The sequence below is a fragment of the Leucoraja erinacea genome, chromosome 30 (assembly GCF_028641065.1).
Source record: "Leucoraja erinacea ecotype New England chromosome 30, Leri_hhj_1, whole genome shotgun sequence".
NCBI classification, from domain to species: Eukaryota; Metazoa; Chordata; class Chondrichthyes; order Rajiformes; family Rajidae; genus Leucoraja; species Leucoraja erinaceus.
Window position 1 is genome coordinate 27,733,345 of NC_073406.1, and position 15,801 is coordinate 27,749,145.

Consider the following 15,801-nt stretch of genomic DNA (forward strand, 5'->3'; position numbering starts at 1 on the left):
TAAAACTAGGGGGATATCAGAATAAGGGATTGCCCATTTCAGACTGAGATGAGGAATAATTTACCTCAGAAAGGTAAACTTTGAATATATCTTCCCAGAGAACTACAGGGCAGATCGATTGCATATATTTTTGACAGTGAGTGACATTTAAAGTTCAAGGGAGTCAATAGGCAATGGCAGAGAGTAGGAAAGTGGCATTGTGGCCAAGACTGAATCAGCCATAACGTTTTTGAATGGAGGAGCAGGCCCGCAGGCTATATAAACCATATAAACCATATAACAATTACAGCACGGAAACAGGCCATCTCGACCCTTCTAGTCCGTGCCGAACACATAATCTCCCCTAGTCCCATATACCTGCGCTCAGACCATAACCCTCCATTCCCTTCCCATCCATATAACTATCCATATAACTAGGCTAGTCTGGCCTACTCCTGTTGCTTCTTGTGTATAATTTCATTCTGCATTCCATTTACTCCTGGTAAGGATTTGCTGTCAGACTGGAAGCTTACGCCTAAGAACAGAACTCTGCTCAGATCAGTAAACTGAACAAAGACATAAAACCCAACATTGTCTCGTTCCAACTCACACTGAGGTACTTTATCTAACAATAAAGATTACATCTGTTTTAATAATCCCACATTTTAAACCAGCCCGACTGAATTATCCCACAGGCACCCACAGAGTGGTACTGCGCAACAGCTCTCAAACCTTTGGTTCACTTACATGAGTAAGGTGGTAGCATGAAGTCTGGCTGAAGTATGCTTCTCCAACCGTTTGTTGCGGTAGTGCCTGGCCGACGCCAGATGCTCTAAAATGCGATCTCTCCGAGCACTCATTGGAATCTCACAGGATTTACAGTACAAAATCTCCACCAAATCTCTCACCCCACCTTCCTTTTGCTCCACAATGTGCCTTTTCACAGACAGGTCGCAAAATTCAGCTGCATAATCATGCAGTGACTTTTTCTTCCTGCCCATGTCGGAATCTTCTTTACAAATGTCAAGTTATTTTCCCTATTCTTTCTTTCCAACCTTAATCTGCGACTAACTCTCAGTCATTCTAAACATGAAATATTTTTAAGCCTTGTCAGGATGTTTTCTGTTATTTATATCTGTTCTAGTCACTTTTCACAGTATTTTCATTAAGGTTTCTTCTTGCTATTGTGACTTCTCTTTATTCCAAATGTTTATTCCCTCTTTTGCAGTTCTTTGTTAGCTGTCCGACATTATGTTCCATTTGTCCACTATTATCTCAAATCCTTTTTTATTTTCAAATATATTATATTCCCTTCATATATTACTTCTGCTCTTAAGCAACATGCCCCTCAATACGCATTGAGTGCTTTTACTCCCTAGTTCTACCAACTTTAACCTTGTTTCTGAAATGTTTAGTTCACGCTCTCAACATTTTCCCCAGCCTTGTTCCTCTTCCTGCAAGGTTGGCAATCTTTCTTTCATAAGGTGTCTTTCTGCACCTAAATTAGAGCATACCTTACCCAATTTATCTCCTTTGCCTGACGATGTGTTCCCTTTCTTCCCCCAAAACCTGCCGCTTTCTGTCACTCTTGTTTTATTCCTCTTTCTCGCTGCCTGCTCTTCCTATCTCCTTCTATCGCTGGCTGCTCTGCCACTCTCTGTTGCCTGTCTACCGTTAACGCCTCCTACTCTACCTCTACCTCCTGCTCTACCTCTAACGCGACCAGTTCCTACCTTTCACCGCCTTCACTACCTTCCCCTCTCGCTGCTTCCTTTACCTCTCACCGCCTGCTCTAACGCCACCGACTCTACTTCTCTCTCACTGCCTTCACTACTTCTCCCTCTCTCGCTGCAGCAGCTCCTCTCGTCTATCCCCTAGACTCCCTTCCCTGCACCTCCCCCAACAGTGTGTCTCTCTCACTACTCAGCCGCAATGCCACCTCCAACTTTCTGCTGCCCTGCCGCCAGCAACTTAAAACAACACCTCAGGGCCTCAACCGAGAGCGCTCACGGTCCGTCCCCACAAGCGGATCAATCCTCAACCCCGCTCCCGGATGTGAACCCAGCCACAGGAAACACCTGTCCGACTACAACGCCGCTCGCCGGCCGGGAGGACTCGTGTAACTGGCTGTTGACAGCCACCTATCGACTGGTCTGCCCTCTGCACTGGAGATTACAATAACCTATTGAGTAGGAGGACTGTTTACTACAAAGATCTTCGCTATAAGATCTTTGGTTTACTACACAGGTTTCCAATTATTGCAGGAATAGCAAGATGGATTCAACAGTGGCTGAATGGGAGAAGCCAGAGGGTAATGGTGGATGGCTGTTTATCGGGTTGGAGGCAGGTGACTAGTGGGGTGCCACAGGGATCTGTGTTGGGTCCTTTGTTGTTTGTCATGTACATCAATGATCTGGATGAAGGTGTGGTAAATTGGATTAGTAAGTATGCAGATGATACTAAGATAGGGGGTGTTGTGGATAATGAAGAGGATTTCCAAAGTCTACAGAGTGATTTAGGCCATTTGGAAAAATGGGCTGAAAGATGGCAGATGGAGTTTAATGCTGATAAATGTGAGGTGCTACACCTTGGCAGGACAAATCAAAATAGGGCATACATAGTAAATGGTAGGGAATTGAAGAATACAGTTGAACAGAGGGATCTGGGAATAACCGTGCATAGTTCCTTGAAGGTGGAATCTCATATAGATAGGGTGGTAAAGAAAGCTTTTGGTATGCTAGCCTTTATAAATAAGAGCATTGAGTATAGAAGCTGGGATGTAATGTTAAAATTGTACAAGGCATTGGTGAGACCAAATCTGGAGTATGGTGTACAATTTTGGTCGCCCAATTATAGGGTGATTTCACTAAAGGTCACTGGAGCGTAGATCCGCACCCACGTGACCAAAATTCTCAAGTGGAGGACACTCGAGGGTTCGGTACATGTTAGTGGATGGGAAAAAACGCATTTTCCCACCCGTTAAAAACATAGAAAACGGCGAGGTTGTGAGCTGCAATTTACTGTGCCAGTCGGGGTGACCGTGAGGCACAGCTACCTAGATTTACAGGGGGAAAAAAAGATAGCAAGTAAGGTAAATTCAAGAGGGAACTGAAGGTACCAAAGCGGCGGAAATGAACAGCCGACATTTGCCGTGGATATTTACAGGTCCAAAATATCGGGAATTATCGCGTTTGCTCGCTGAATTTATCAAAAGTAAGTTAATAATGCCTTTAGTGAAATCACCCTATAGGAAGGATGTCAACAAAATAGAGAGAGTACAGAGGAGATTTACTAGAATGTTGCCTGGGTTTCAACAACTAAGTTACAGAGATAGGTTGAATAAGTTAGGTCTTTATTCTCTGGAGCGCAGAAGGTTAAGGGGGGACCTGATAGAGGCCTTTAAAATGATGAGAGGGATAGACAGAGTTGATGTGGACAAGCTTTTTCCCTTTGAGAATAGGGAAGATTCAAACAAGAGGACATGACTTCAGAATTAAGGGACAGAAGTTTAGGGGTAACATGAGGGGGAACTTCTTTACTCAGAGAGTGGTAGCGGTGTGGAATGAGCTTCCAGTGGAAGTGGTGGAGGCAGGTTCATTGGTATCATTTAAAAATAAATTGGATAGGCATATGGATGAGAAGGGAATGGAGGGTTATGGTATGAGTGCAGGCAGGTGGGACTAAGGGAAAAAAAAGTTGTTCGGCACGGACTTGTAGGGCCGCCTACGGACCACCTAAGCCTGGCTCAATTGGAAAACAATAACAGTTACATGCGGATGCTGTTCATCGACTTCAGCTCCGCCTTCAACACAGTCATCCCCCAACACCTGGTGAATAAACTCGGCGAAATAGGCATCAGCACCCCACTATGCAACTGGTTACAGGACTTCCTCACTGACAGACCACAGACGGTAACAGTTGGCAAAAACTCATCAGAGACCACCATCATGAACACCGGGATCATAGAAACATAGAAATTAGGTGCAGGAGTAGGCCATTCGGCCCTTCGAGCCTGCGCCGCCATTCAATATGATCATGGCTGATCATCCAACTCAGTATCCCGTACCTGCCTTCTCTCCATACCCTCTGATCCCCTTAGCCACCAATGAACTGGCCTCCACTACCCTCTGCGGCAGAGAGTTCCAGAGATTCACCACTCTCTGTGTGAAAAAAGTTCTTCTCATCTCGGTTTTAAAGGATTTCCCCCTTATCCTTAAGCTGTGACCCCTTGTCCTGGACTTCCCCAACATCGGGAGCAATCTTCCCACAGGGATGTGTGCTGAGCCCTCTGTTGTTCACGCTGATGACACATGGCTGTTGTGCCAAACACAATTCGAACCACATCATCAAGTTCGCTGATGACACAACAGTGGTGGGCCTCATCAGCCACGATGAAGACTCAGCCTACAGAGAGGAGGTTCAACAACTCATCAGCTGGTGTGACATCAATAACCTTTAACTCAATGTCAATAAAACAAAATAAATAACTGTGGACTTCAGGAAGAAACAGACAGCCCACACCCCACTCACCATCAATGGCAGTGCAGTGGAGTCTGTGAAAAGCACCAAGTTCCTGGGAGTGCACATCACAGATGATCAGACAGGGTCCACCAATACCATCTCCCTAGTCAAGAAAGCACAGCAACGCCTCCACTTCTTTCGACGGATGAGGAGAGCCGACCTCCCCCCTTCTGCCCTCACCACTTTTTACAGGGGTGCCATTGAGAGCATTCTTACCAGCAGTCTCTCAGTCTGGTATGGCAGTTGCTCTGCTGCTGACCAGAAGGCACTACAGAGAGTGGTGAGGACGGCGGAGAAGATCACCAGATCACCCCCAACCTGCAATCTAGGACTTATACCCATCTCGCTGTCGCAAGAGAGCAACCAATATCATCAAAGACACCACCCACCCAGCACACAAACTGTTCACTCTCCTACCATCTGGCAAGCGCTACCGCAGCATGTGGAGCAAAATCTCCAGATTCAAAAACAGCTTTTACCCTCAGGCCATCAGACTACTCAACACACTCAAGAAAATTCCATGAACATTACACAAACAAAGACCAACTGTCTGTCAGAATAACTTTAACTCAATGTCTGCAGTATGCTATTTGCACTTTTCTATATTGCACCTTTTATTATTGCACTTTAATAACATACCTCAACATTTTACTACAGTCTGGCACACTGTGCATATTTTAAATAATGTATGCTGTTTATCTTATTGGTATATTGTCTGTCTGTGTTATAAATATTACTTGCACATTTGGAGTATGGAGAAACGCAATTTCAATCCAATTTATTTGAATTGACAATAAAGTTTACTTTAAACTTTGAACTTTGAGATGGCCTGTTTCCATGCTGTAATTGTTATATGGTTATATGGTTATTGAAATTAACTAAAGAATGACATTTCTGCTTTCAGTTTAAAAATTGAACAGAATCCCTATTGTGTATTGTGCCAACTTTGGGTGGTGTGAAAATTTAGGGTATTGGTTTCTGTGATAGTCAGGCTGGGTGCTGTCTCCTGAACGGGGTCAAGCTTATTGAACATTGTTAGAGCTCTGCACTTCCAAGGAAATGGTGCATCCCATCACATTCCTGGCTGTTGTTTTGTAAGAAGTGACAATGTCTGGTGAGTCAGGGGGCTTCGGTTGTTCTTTGGGGTCGGCTTACGGGAGATCCAGCAGCTGTGAAAAAAATGCTTTATAGTGCCAAATAAAGATTCAAACATATAACTATAATTAAAGTAATTGAATACATTTAAAAATCGACCCATCACAATTTTATAAAGTACTAGACCAAGTGAAGACCCGTTGGGTCTGTTCCCCCAATGCGCAGTTGCGCGGAGAGGGGGCGGCATGAGGCGTCACACACACCCTAACCAACCTCTCTCACACACACACACACTGACCACTCCTCACACACACTAACCACCCCCATTGATATTATATTAATATTATTAATTCACTCCTTTTACCCCATGCCCTGTCCTATCCACTCACACATAGCCCCCAATTTGCAGGCATGGAGGGGGAGGCACAGAGAGGGAGACAGAGACACAGAGAGGGAGACAGAGGCACAGAGAGGGAGACACGGAGGCACAGAGAGGGAGACACGGAGGCACAGAGAGAGACACGGAGGCACAGAGAGAGACACGGAGGCACAGAGAGAGATGGAGGCACAGAGAGGGACACCGAGGCACAGAGGGACACCGAGGCACAGAGACAGAGAGGGGGCACGGAGGCACAGAGAGGGACAAGGCACAGAGAGGGACAAGGAGGCACAGAGAGGGACACGGAGGCATAGAGAGGGACAAGCACAGAGAGGAGCAAGGCACAGAGAGGGACACGGAGGCACAGAGAGGGACAGGGAGGCACAGAGAGGGACACGGAGGCACAGAGAGGGACACGGAGGCACAGAGAGGGACACGGAGGCACAGAGAGGGACACGGAGGAACAGAGAGGGACACGGAGGCACAGAGAGGGACAAGGCACAGAGAGGGACAAGGCACAGAGAGGGACAAGGCACAGAGAGGGAACAAGGCACAGAGAGGGAACAAGGCACAGAGAGGAACAAGGCACAGAGAGGAACAACAAGGCACAGAGAGGCAGGCACAGAGAGAGGAACAGAGAGGGACAGGGAGGCACAGAGAGGGACAGGGAGGCACAGAGAGGGACAGGAGGCACAGAGAGGGACACGGAGGCACAGAGAGAGGAACAAGGCACAGAGAGGAACAAGGCACAGAGAGGAACAAGGCACAGAGAGGAACAAGGCACAGAGAGGAACACGGAGGCACAGAGAGGGACAGGGAGGCACAGAGAGGGACAGGGAGGCACAGAGAGGGACAAGGCAGAGAGAGGGACACGGAGGCACAGAGAGGGACAAGGCACAGAGAGGAACAGAGAGGGACAGGGAGGCACAGAGAGGGGACACGGTGGCACAGAGAGGGACACGGTGGCACAGAGAGGGACACGGTGGCACAGAGAGGGACACGGAGGCACAGAGAGGGACACGGAGGCACAGAGAGGGACACGGAGGCACAGAGAGGGACAAGGCACAGAGAGGGACAAGGCACAGAGAGAGGAACAGAGAGGGACAGGGAGGCACAGAGAGGAACAAGGCACAGAGAGGGACACGGAGGCACAGAGAGGGACTAAGGCACAGTGAGGGACTAAGGCACAGAGAGGGACACGGAGGCACAGAGAGGTACTAAGGCACAGAGAGGGACACGGAGGCACAGAGAGGGACAAAGGCACAGTGAGGGACACGGAGGCACAGAGAGGGACAGGGAGGCACAGAGAGGGACAGGGAGGCACAGAGAGGGACAAGGCACAGAGAGGAACAAGGAGGCACAGAGAGGGACACGGAGGCACAGAGAGGAACACGGGGGCACAGAGAGGGACACGGTGGCACAGAGAGGGACAAGGCACAGAGAGGGACAAGGCACAGAGAGGGACAGGGAGGCACAGAGAGGGACAGGGAGGCACAGAGAGGGACAAGGCACAGAGAGGAACAAGGAGGCACAGAGAGGGACACGGAGGCACAGAGAGGGACACGGTGGCACAGAGAGGGACACGGTGGCACAGAGAGGGACAAGGCACAGAGAGGGACAAGGCACAGAGAGGAACAAGGCACAGAGAGGGACAAGGAGGCACAGAGAGGGACAAGGCACATAGAGGGACAAGGAGGCACAGAGAGGGACACGGAGGCACAGAGAGGGACACCGAGGCACAGATAGGGACACCGAGGACACAGAGAGGGACACGGAGGCACAGAGAGGGACACGGAGGCACAGAGAGGGACGCGGAGGCACAGAGAGGGACAAGGAGGCACAGAGAGGGACAAGGCACATAGAGGGACAAGGAGGCACAGAGAGGGACAGGGAGGCACAGAGAGGGACACGGAGGCACAGAGAGGGACATGGAGGCATGGGGGGAGGGGGGAGTGGACGGGCTAGTGGTAGTCAAGGGATATGGGGAGAAGGCAGGCACTGGTTATTGATAGGGGATGATCAGCCATGATCACAATGAATGGTGGTGCTGGCTTCAAGGGCCGAATGGCCTCCTCCTGCACGAGTGAGCCTGCGGGCCGCCAGCGAGGACGGCGAAAAGCAGCGTGGGAACAGCCGCTCTGTGCCTTCCGCCAGCGTGACAGAGCCAGGCCGGGGGGGGTGGGTGTGGAGGAGAGCCTGACAGCAGCTGCGCGCGTGGGCGGCTGTGAGCGAGCGTTGGCTGTGAATGGTCACCTCCGGATCTGCAGAACGCTCGTTCTTTCCAAAGATCCTATAGTCGCTAAGAGCCATTTAGATCTTAAAAATTGAGTTTTGTGATCAATTTTACTCAAAATCTGGGGAAATAATTGACCAAGGAGTGGATGTGCGAATGTAAAAGTAAAATTGCTTGCGAAATGGTAAAAATCTCGGCATTTTTGCGTCTGGTTTGCGCAGTGTAATAAATCAAATGCAAAACGCCGTACACCCACACAGTTTTAAAAGTATATAGATGTAAGAAAAGTACAATCTCCACTCAAAATTGTATTGCAGTGTTTGCAATGCAGTGACTATGCATGCTATTAAAAATCATATACACAGCACATGATCATGTGTAATAATTTCACTTGTTTAAGGGTGGGGTAGGTTGGCGTGTAAGTACCATAAAGCTATGTAAATGGAATTGATTATTCCTGTTCTCGTGGAGAAGGGTACAGGGCAATGTTATGATTTCTTTGTTTAACTACATATGCATGGCATTTCGAAAGTTGATGTCCATTTTAGAGCATAATAATAGTGTGATGGTGTTTTCATCATAGCAAAAACCAGAATGTCTTTCTTCTGCAATTGTATAGGGCTCTGGTGAGACCACAACTGGAGTATTGTGTACAGTTTTGGTCTCCTAATTTGAGGAAGGACATCCTTGTGATTGAGGCAGTGCAGCGTGGGCTCACAAAATTGATCCCTGGGATGGCGGGACTGTCATATGAGGAAAGATTGAAAAGGCTAGGTTTGTATTCACTGGAGTTTTGAAGGACGAGAGTTAGATGCAGGAAAAATGTTCCCAATGTTGGGCGAGTCCAGAACCAGGGGCCACAGTCTAAGAATAAAGGGGAGGTCATTTAAGACTAAGGTGAGAAAAAACTTTTTCACCCAGAGAGTTGTGAATTTATGGAATTCCCTGCTACAGAGGGCAGTGGAGGCCAAGTCACTGGATGGATTTAAGAGACAGTTAGATAGAGCTCTAGGGGCTAGTGGAGTCAAGGGATATGGGGAGAAGGCACACACTGGTTATTGATAGGGGACAATCAGCCATGAACACAATGAATGGCGGTGCTGGCTTCAAGGGCCGAATGGCCTCCTCCTGCACCTATTTCTATGTTTCTAATGTCCTTCAAAAGGTTTTTTCAAAATGTTTACAGAATTAAGGGACGTGATTGCCAGTTAATTAGAAAATTGTGTTGGCACAAAATTCTTCATTAGGAATTATGTACGTTTCTGCAGTGGCATTTGATACCTCAGCATTAGGGATCCCTCAGCAATATCTAATGCCACTGCTCTGTGTTATTCAGTTGGTAGCTTTGATAAGAGACTATAAACAGGTGACAAAGGTTGCCAATTGTTGAAATTAACTGAAGAATTACATTTCTGCTTTCAGTTTAAAAATTGAACAAAATCCCTATTTTGTAGTTACTGACTGCCAACAGAACAGACATTAAACTACTTTGAAATGTACAATTTCTGAGAATGCAGCTTCAGAAGAAAAGGAAGTAATTTGGGAGAAACACAAAAACCTTCCTGATTTTTTGTTGAAGAGATTAGTTTCAAATGTTGGAGTCAAGGTTGCAAATATATATGCCAGATCTGGTGTAATAATTGTGCTGATTACATATTTCACAAATGTGCTTCACAATGGGTGCAGCACCATAAATGTTCAAATTGTTGGATCACAATCCAGAGGGAAGAGTTTAATAATTCATATCAATTCAACTGATATAACAATTTTTGAATGGTAAGCTAGTAACATCAATGATGCCCTTGAAACTATCAAACTGTCCAAAAAAACAGCTGGTGGGAAACATTGAAATCACCATGTTTAAGTAATACGCCTCTATCTCCTTTGTTTCTCATGTCCCCCCACTCACACATTGCTGGGTTTCCACTTCGCCCACCATCTCCCAGCTTGTTTCACCTCCTTCATGCACTTATCACTCTGGCCCATCTCTCCATTTCCCCTTTAACCCCTCATCCCCTCGCAGTCCACTTCCTACATCCCTCCCTCCAGCTTTACATTTCATTCCTTCCATCTCTCCTTATATGACGCCCTTTTGTCTCCTTTGCACCTGGAACCGTCTCAGTGGCAGTCTCTAAGGCAACGTTTTTAGTTTTAGTTTAGTTTAGAGATACAGCACAGAAACAGGCCCTTCGGCCCACACCGAACAGCGATCCCTGCACATTAACGCTATCGTACACACACCAGGGATAATTTGCACATATACCAAGCCAATTAACTTGCAAACCTATAGTTTCTTCTGAGTGTGGGAACAAACCGAAGATCTCGGGGAAAACCCATGAGGTTACGAGGAGAACGTACAAACTCCGTACAGACAGCACCCGTAGTAGGGATCGAACCCGGGTGTCCGACGCTGCAACTCTACCATGCCGTCCAAAAGATGTTGGTTCAGTTACTGCCCAAGATTATACGAGATTAGTAACATACTTGTAGACCATGGAACTAGCTTTTAGCAATGAATGGATGGGGGAGGGGTGACAACATGGCAATTAGAGTTTTCTTTCTCCAGGTTTTAAATAGATTAAATTGCATAATAACTTTGCAAGATCGATTTCGGAAAACAGTTCATTATGAGTGTTAATGTTATTATATTGATCTGATATATTACTCTTGCTTGTGTATACTTCCATTGAAAAAAATAAAAGCAAATTTCTGATAGATTCTGGGGTGATAGTTATGTTGCAGTTACAGAAATGTAGATACAACGTAGAACACAACAGCAGAGGAATCGGACCTTCGGCCCACAAGATGCCAAGCTAGATGAATTGAAAGTCAGATGATATCAATTCTTTCCTTTGGATATTCCAATGGTTAAAGTTTCATTGTACACCTGAAACTGCTATTCTCGTCCTTTTTAATAGGTTGAAATTTTTACATATTTCAGTAGAGATTTTCCTTGTGATTTTAGAAATCCACTCCTCTATACATTTGGTACATTATTTTCCTGACTTTTTTTTTATAAAACTCTGATCTTGGATGTGTGTGTGTGTGTGTGTGTTTGTGTGTTTGTGTGTGTGTGTTTATTTGTTTGTGTGTGTGTTTATTTGTTTGTGTGTAATCACATCTACTCGAAAAAACGATGAGTGAACGGGAATATTTTTACATATTCCTGTAGCGTTTTATCACGTGGTGTCCAAAATGGTCGTATCCGAAAAATTCATGCTTTATTTCTCGAGATATTTATGAAAATGTTCACAAATCTGGTGTCTTTAAAAATAGAAACCGGGCTCCTTTGGCTGATGACGTCACAATGGCTCCGTGGGCTCTGCGTCACGAGTGCCACCCTCTCCCCGCGAGCTGCCGCCCCCTTCTCTTCTGCCCCCCCCCCCCCCCCACCACTTCCCTTACCCCCCACCCTCTCTCCCTCCCTATCCCCCCCACCACCTCCCTATCCCCCCCCCACCTCCTCCTCCTCCCTCCCTCCCCATCTCTCCCCTCTTCCTCCTCACCCCCCCCCCCCCCCCCCCCCCCCCCCCAACCCAACCACACAGTGTCTGTGTGCGGGGGTGGTTAGTGTGTTAGTGACGCCGCAGGTCGCCCCGCCACCTCCTCACCCGCCTCTTTCCCCCCCTCCCCCCCTCCGCTGACGCCGCAACCGCGCGTTGGGGGGACGGAATCCAACGAGTTCCACTTGGTCTAGTAATCAATAAAAATGTTACACTATAAAACAATTTATATTTCAAGCAGAGGAAGTAACATCTAATCTTGGAAATCTAAAACAAAAACAAGAAATGTTGGAAATACTCAGCAGGTAGGGCCACATCTGTGGAAAGAGAAACAGAGTTAATGTTTCGGGTTGAACACACATAGGACGCTGGAAAATTGGCATGTCAACAACGACTCTTGCAAACTCTACAGGTGCACTATAGAAAGCACACTGTCGGGTTGCATCACAGCTTGGTTTGAGAATAGCTCTGCCCAAGACAAGAAATTGCAGAGTTGAGGATAGAGCCCAGTCCATCACACAGATTAGACTCCGGTCCATTAACGCCATCCACACTTCCTTGGAAAAGCAGCCCAACTAATCAAAGTCTTTCTTCTCTCTGCTCTCATCCAGCAGAAGGTACAGAAGCTCTAAAACACACGCTACCTGACTAAGGAACAGCTTCTTCCCCTCTGTGATTACGCTTCTGAATGCTCCTTCCATAAGTTCGGACGCCTCTACCCCATTGCGAACATTGGACTTTGTCTAACCAACTGTTGCACTACAATGCTGAAAACTATATTCGGCAGTCTGTATCTTCCCCTTTGCTCTGTCTACTGTACTTAAGTTTGACATGATTGTATTTGTGTATTGTATCAGATCTGAGTGGATCTCATGCCAAACAAAGCTGTTCGTTGTACCGTTGCGTTGATGCACGTTACAATAATAAACTTCAACCTTTGTCAGAAGTGGTTGACAAGTTCTCAGAAGTATTATTTAAAGACACCTACATCCTCTGGCTACTTGCATAGATTTCCCTTGGGATTCTTAATGAATCCTACATCTTTCCCAAGTTATCCAATTGCCTTGTTTGCAGCAGAGAGCTGATCCCATCGCCAGCGGCACCATGAGCAGAGAGCTGGTAGCCCCAACCTCACATCACCATGTCGGCAGCAAAGAACTGGTCCCATTGCTCACAGCACCGAGCGGGCGGTGCAGAGCTGGTCCGGTCGCCAGCGGCCGCACGGCACCATATGAGCCGCGGAGAGCTAGTCCCTGAACGGATTGGCTGCAGGTGCAACCCTCTCTCTATCGGATAGATCGCAGATTGGCCACAAGACGCCGTCTCCTTCGGGATTGGGGGATGGGCGGCAGCGAGGGAGGGGCGCGCGCGCGCGAGAGAGCGAGCAGGCGGCGGTTAACCTGTAACCGCCATTTGCGTGGCGCGAGGGAGGCAACAAGTTGGAGCGGGACATCGACGGAGGAAAGTGAAGCTGCTATTCTAAACAAACCACCGAAAGACTTTCTTCTGCTGAAACCGAATTATTTCCGAGTAGTGCGGACTACAAAATCTGCTGAGGTGAAGTTGATCATCCTGGTGAAGTGAATTCTCCGACTGGAAGTTTTTGGTGAAATTAACCGAGAGAGTGCGGGGTTTTGTTTGTGCGCTTGCCTTGTCTCCCGGCTTCACTGTTGCTGCTCCATCCCGGGCCCGTGTTGCTGCTGGGATCTTGCCGTGTCATGCCGACGAGAGTGGATGACACCATGGAGTATGGAACAGGTGACTCGATCAAAGTGAAAGCTCACTACAAAGGGTGAGTGCAAACCTGGAGCTCCCGTCCACTGTTCTATGACCCCACTAGCCAGCTTTTAACAACCACATGTCAGCAATTTATTTTAAGACAACATTGACCAAAAGGAAGCATTATTTGCTGACTGATTTAAACCTGTAAAGTATGTTTTTAATATATATTTGTAATTTATTGTTAGATCTTTTGCTCTGACCAGCGACTATTTTGCGGTCTAAAACGTGTTGTTTATAAAGGTATGCTCATGTACAGTAGTTAGTGTCATGTGTCTGTGTTTAATTACCTTTATTAATCTGTTGGTTTGGACGTCATTGTATTTATCCTTTCCGTGTGATTGTTATTGGACATCATCTTTAAAGATAATTATTATGGCCATCTCTCTTCATATGTAAAAACTTCGCCAAAATGAAAATACTTCGATAAAAGTCAGAAAGTGTGTGAATTACTTACTTTTGATGCATGGGGTCAAGGGAAAACTAGTTGACTGAAACTTGGCTTCATGAAAGGAAACAGGATGATGGTGGAAGGTTGTTTTTGCACTGGATGCATGTGATTAGTGATGTGCTTCAGGAATTAGTGTCGGGCCCATTGCTGTTTTTGGTTTTTATCAATAATTTAGATGAGACTGAAGAAGGCATTATTAATGAAGTTTGCAGGTGACATGAAAGTGAGTGGAAAAGGGGGGGGGTTGCACGTAAGGTCATCGGGTCAAAGGACGTGACGCATGGAGCAGCTCAATCCGTCTGGAGGACATAGCAGCTTCCGGCATACACTGTTAACACACGAAACGTGTACTTTCTTACCTGTTAAAAACCACCAAAGTGGTCAATTTTTGCGCTGTAAATAATTGTGGAAAGGTGACTGAGCCAACCAAATGCTCTGAACCCGAGCAGTAAGGTGTAAGCGGCCGAAGGAGCGCATCCCTCGGGACAGCACGCACTCTCGCCCCGGGGTCCGTGCGCCTGGCCACCACCCCGTCACCCCTGTGGGCCGCACTGTCACAGGCTATGGGTCGGGAGCGCCCACACACGGGGCCAGGTGGAGTGGGGCCGCGGCACCTGGCACCTGAAACACGGGGACGAAAACCCGGCAATGACCCCGTCAGCTACAGCAGAGTTGGGGACAGTCTGGTCCCTCCGCCCACCCGGAGTCATTGACCGCTCTGCATCGGCACTACCCCCCCTCCTCCCCCCCCCCTGACCTCTTCTCCTTCTTCCCCCCCCGACCTCTTCTCCTTCTTCCCCCCCCCCGCCTCCCCGACCTCTTCCCCCCGATCTTTCCCCCCTCCTCCCCGACCTCTTTCCCCCTCCTCCCCGACTCTCTTTCCCCCTCCTCCCCGACCTCTTTCCCCCTCCTCCCCGACCTCTTTCCCCCTCCTCCCCGACCTCTTTCCCCCTCCTCCCCGACCTCTTTCCCCCTCCTCCCCGACCTCTTTTCCCCCTCCTCCCCGACCTCGACCTTTCCCCCCCCTCCCCGACCTCTTCCCCCCCCCCCCCCCTCCCCGACCTCCTCTTCCCCCCCCCCCCCTCTCTTCCCCCCCCCCCCCTCCCCGACCTCTTCCCCCCCCTCCCCGACCTCTTCCCCCCCCTCCCCGACCTCTTCCCCCCCCCCCCCTCCCCGACCTCTTCCCCCCCCCTCCCCGACCTCTTCCCCCCCCCCCCCCCCCCCCCCCGACCTCCCCCCCCCCCTCCCCGACCTCTTCCCCCCCCCCCTCCCCGACCTCCCCCCCCCCCCTCCCCGACCTCCTCCTTCCCCCCCCCCCCCCCCGACCTCTTCCCCCCCCTCCCCGACCCTCTTCCCCCCCCTCCCCGACCTCTTTCCCCCCCCTCCCCGACCTCTTTCCCCCCCCCCCCCCCCCCCCCCCCCCCCCCCCTTTCCCCCCTCCCCCACCCCCCCCCCTCCTACCCTACCTCTCTCTCCCCCCTCCCCTCCCTCCTCCCCCCCCCCCCCTCTCCCCCCTCCCCGACCTCTCTCCCCCCCCCCCCCCCTCTCTCTCCCCCCCTCCCCGACCTCTCTCTCCCCCCTCCCCGACCTCTCTCCCCCCCCTCCCCGACCTCTTTCCCCCCCCTCCCCGACCTCTTTCCCCCCTCCCCGACCTCTTTCTTTCCCCCCCCCCGACCCTTTCTTCCCCCCCCGACCTCTTTCCATCCCCGACCTCTTCCCCCCCTCCCCCCCCCTTCCCCTTCCCCCCCCCCCGTCCCCTTCCCCCCCCTCCCCGACCCCTTTCGCCCCCCTCTCTCCGACCCCTTTCCCCCCCCCCCCCCCCCCCCACACTCCCCGACCTCTTTCATAGAAACATAGAAAT

General features: G+C 49.2%; 2 protein-coding genes across 7 annotated transcripts in view; one reads left to right on the forward strand and one right to left on the reverse strand.

Annotated features, from left to right (window-relative positions):
• The window catches only part of LOC129711773 (inositol 2-dehydrogenase-like), a 74,115-nt gene extending 71,963 nt beyond the window's left edge, over nucleotides 1–2,152 (reverse strand). For both annotated transcript variants that reach the window (XM_055659712.1, XM_055659710.1), the window contains exon 1: nucleotides 727–2,152. In XM_055659712.1, coding sequence (XP_055515687.1) covers nucleotides 727–980 — 254 coding nt within the window. In that variant the 5' untranslated portion in view covers nucleotides 981–2,152. The remainder of the gene's footprint in view (nucleotides 1–726) is intronic.
• Nucleotides 2,153–13,039: 10,887 nt separating this feature from the next.
• The window catches only part of LOC129711774 (protein kinase C zeta type), a 458,626-nt gene continuing 455,864 nt past the window's right edge, over nucleotides 13,040–15,801 (forward strand). For 3 of the 5 annotated variants that reach the window (XM_055659714.1, XM_055659713.1, XM_055659715.1), the window contains exon 1: nucleotides 13,041–13,502. In XM_055659714.1, coding sequence (XP_055515689.1) covers nucleotides 13,429–13,502 — 74 coding nt within the window. In that variant the 5' untranslated portion in view covers nucleotides 13,041–13,428. Of the gene's footprint in view, nucleotides 13,503–15,801 lie in introns of all 5 variants that reach the window. The other 2 variants (XM_055659716.1, XM_055659717.1) reach the window with 1 other exon arrangement.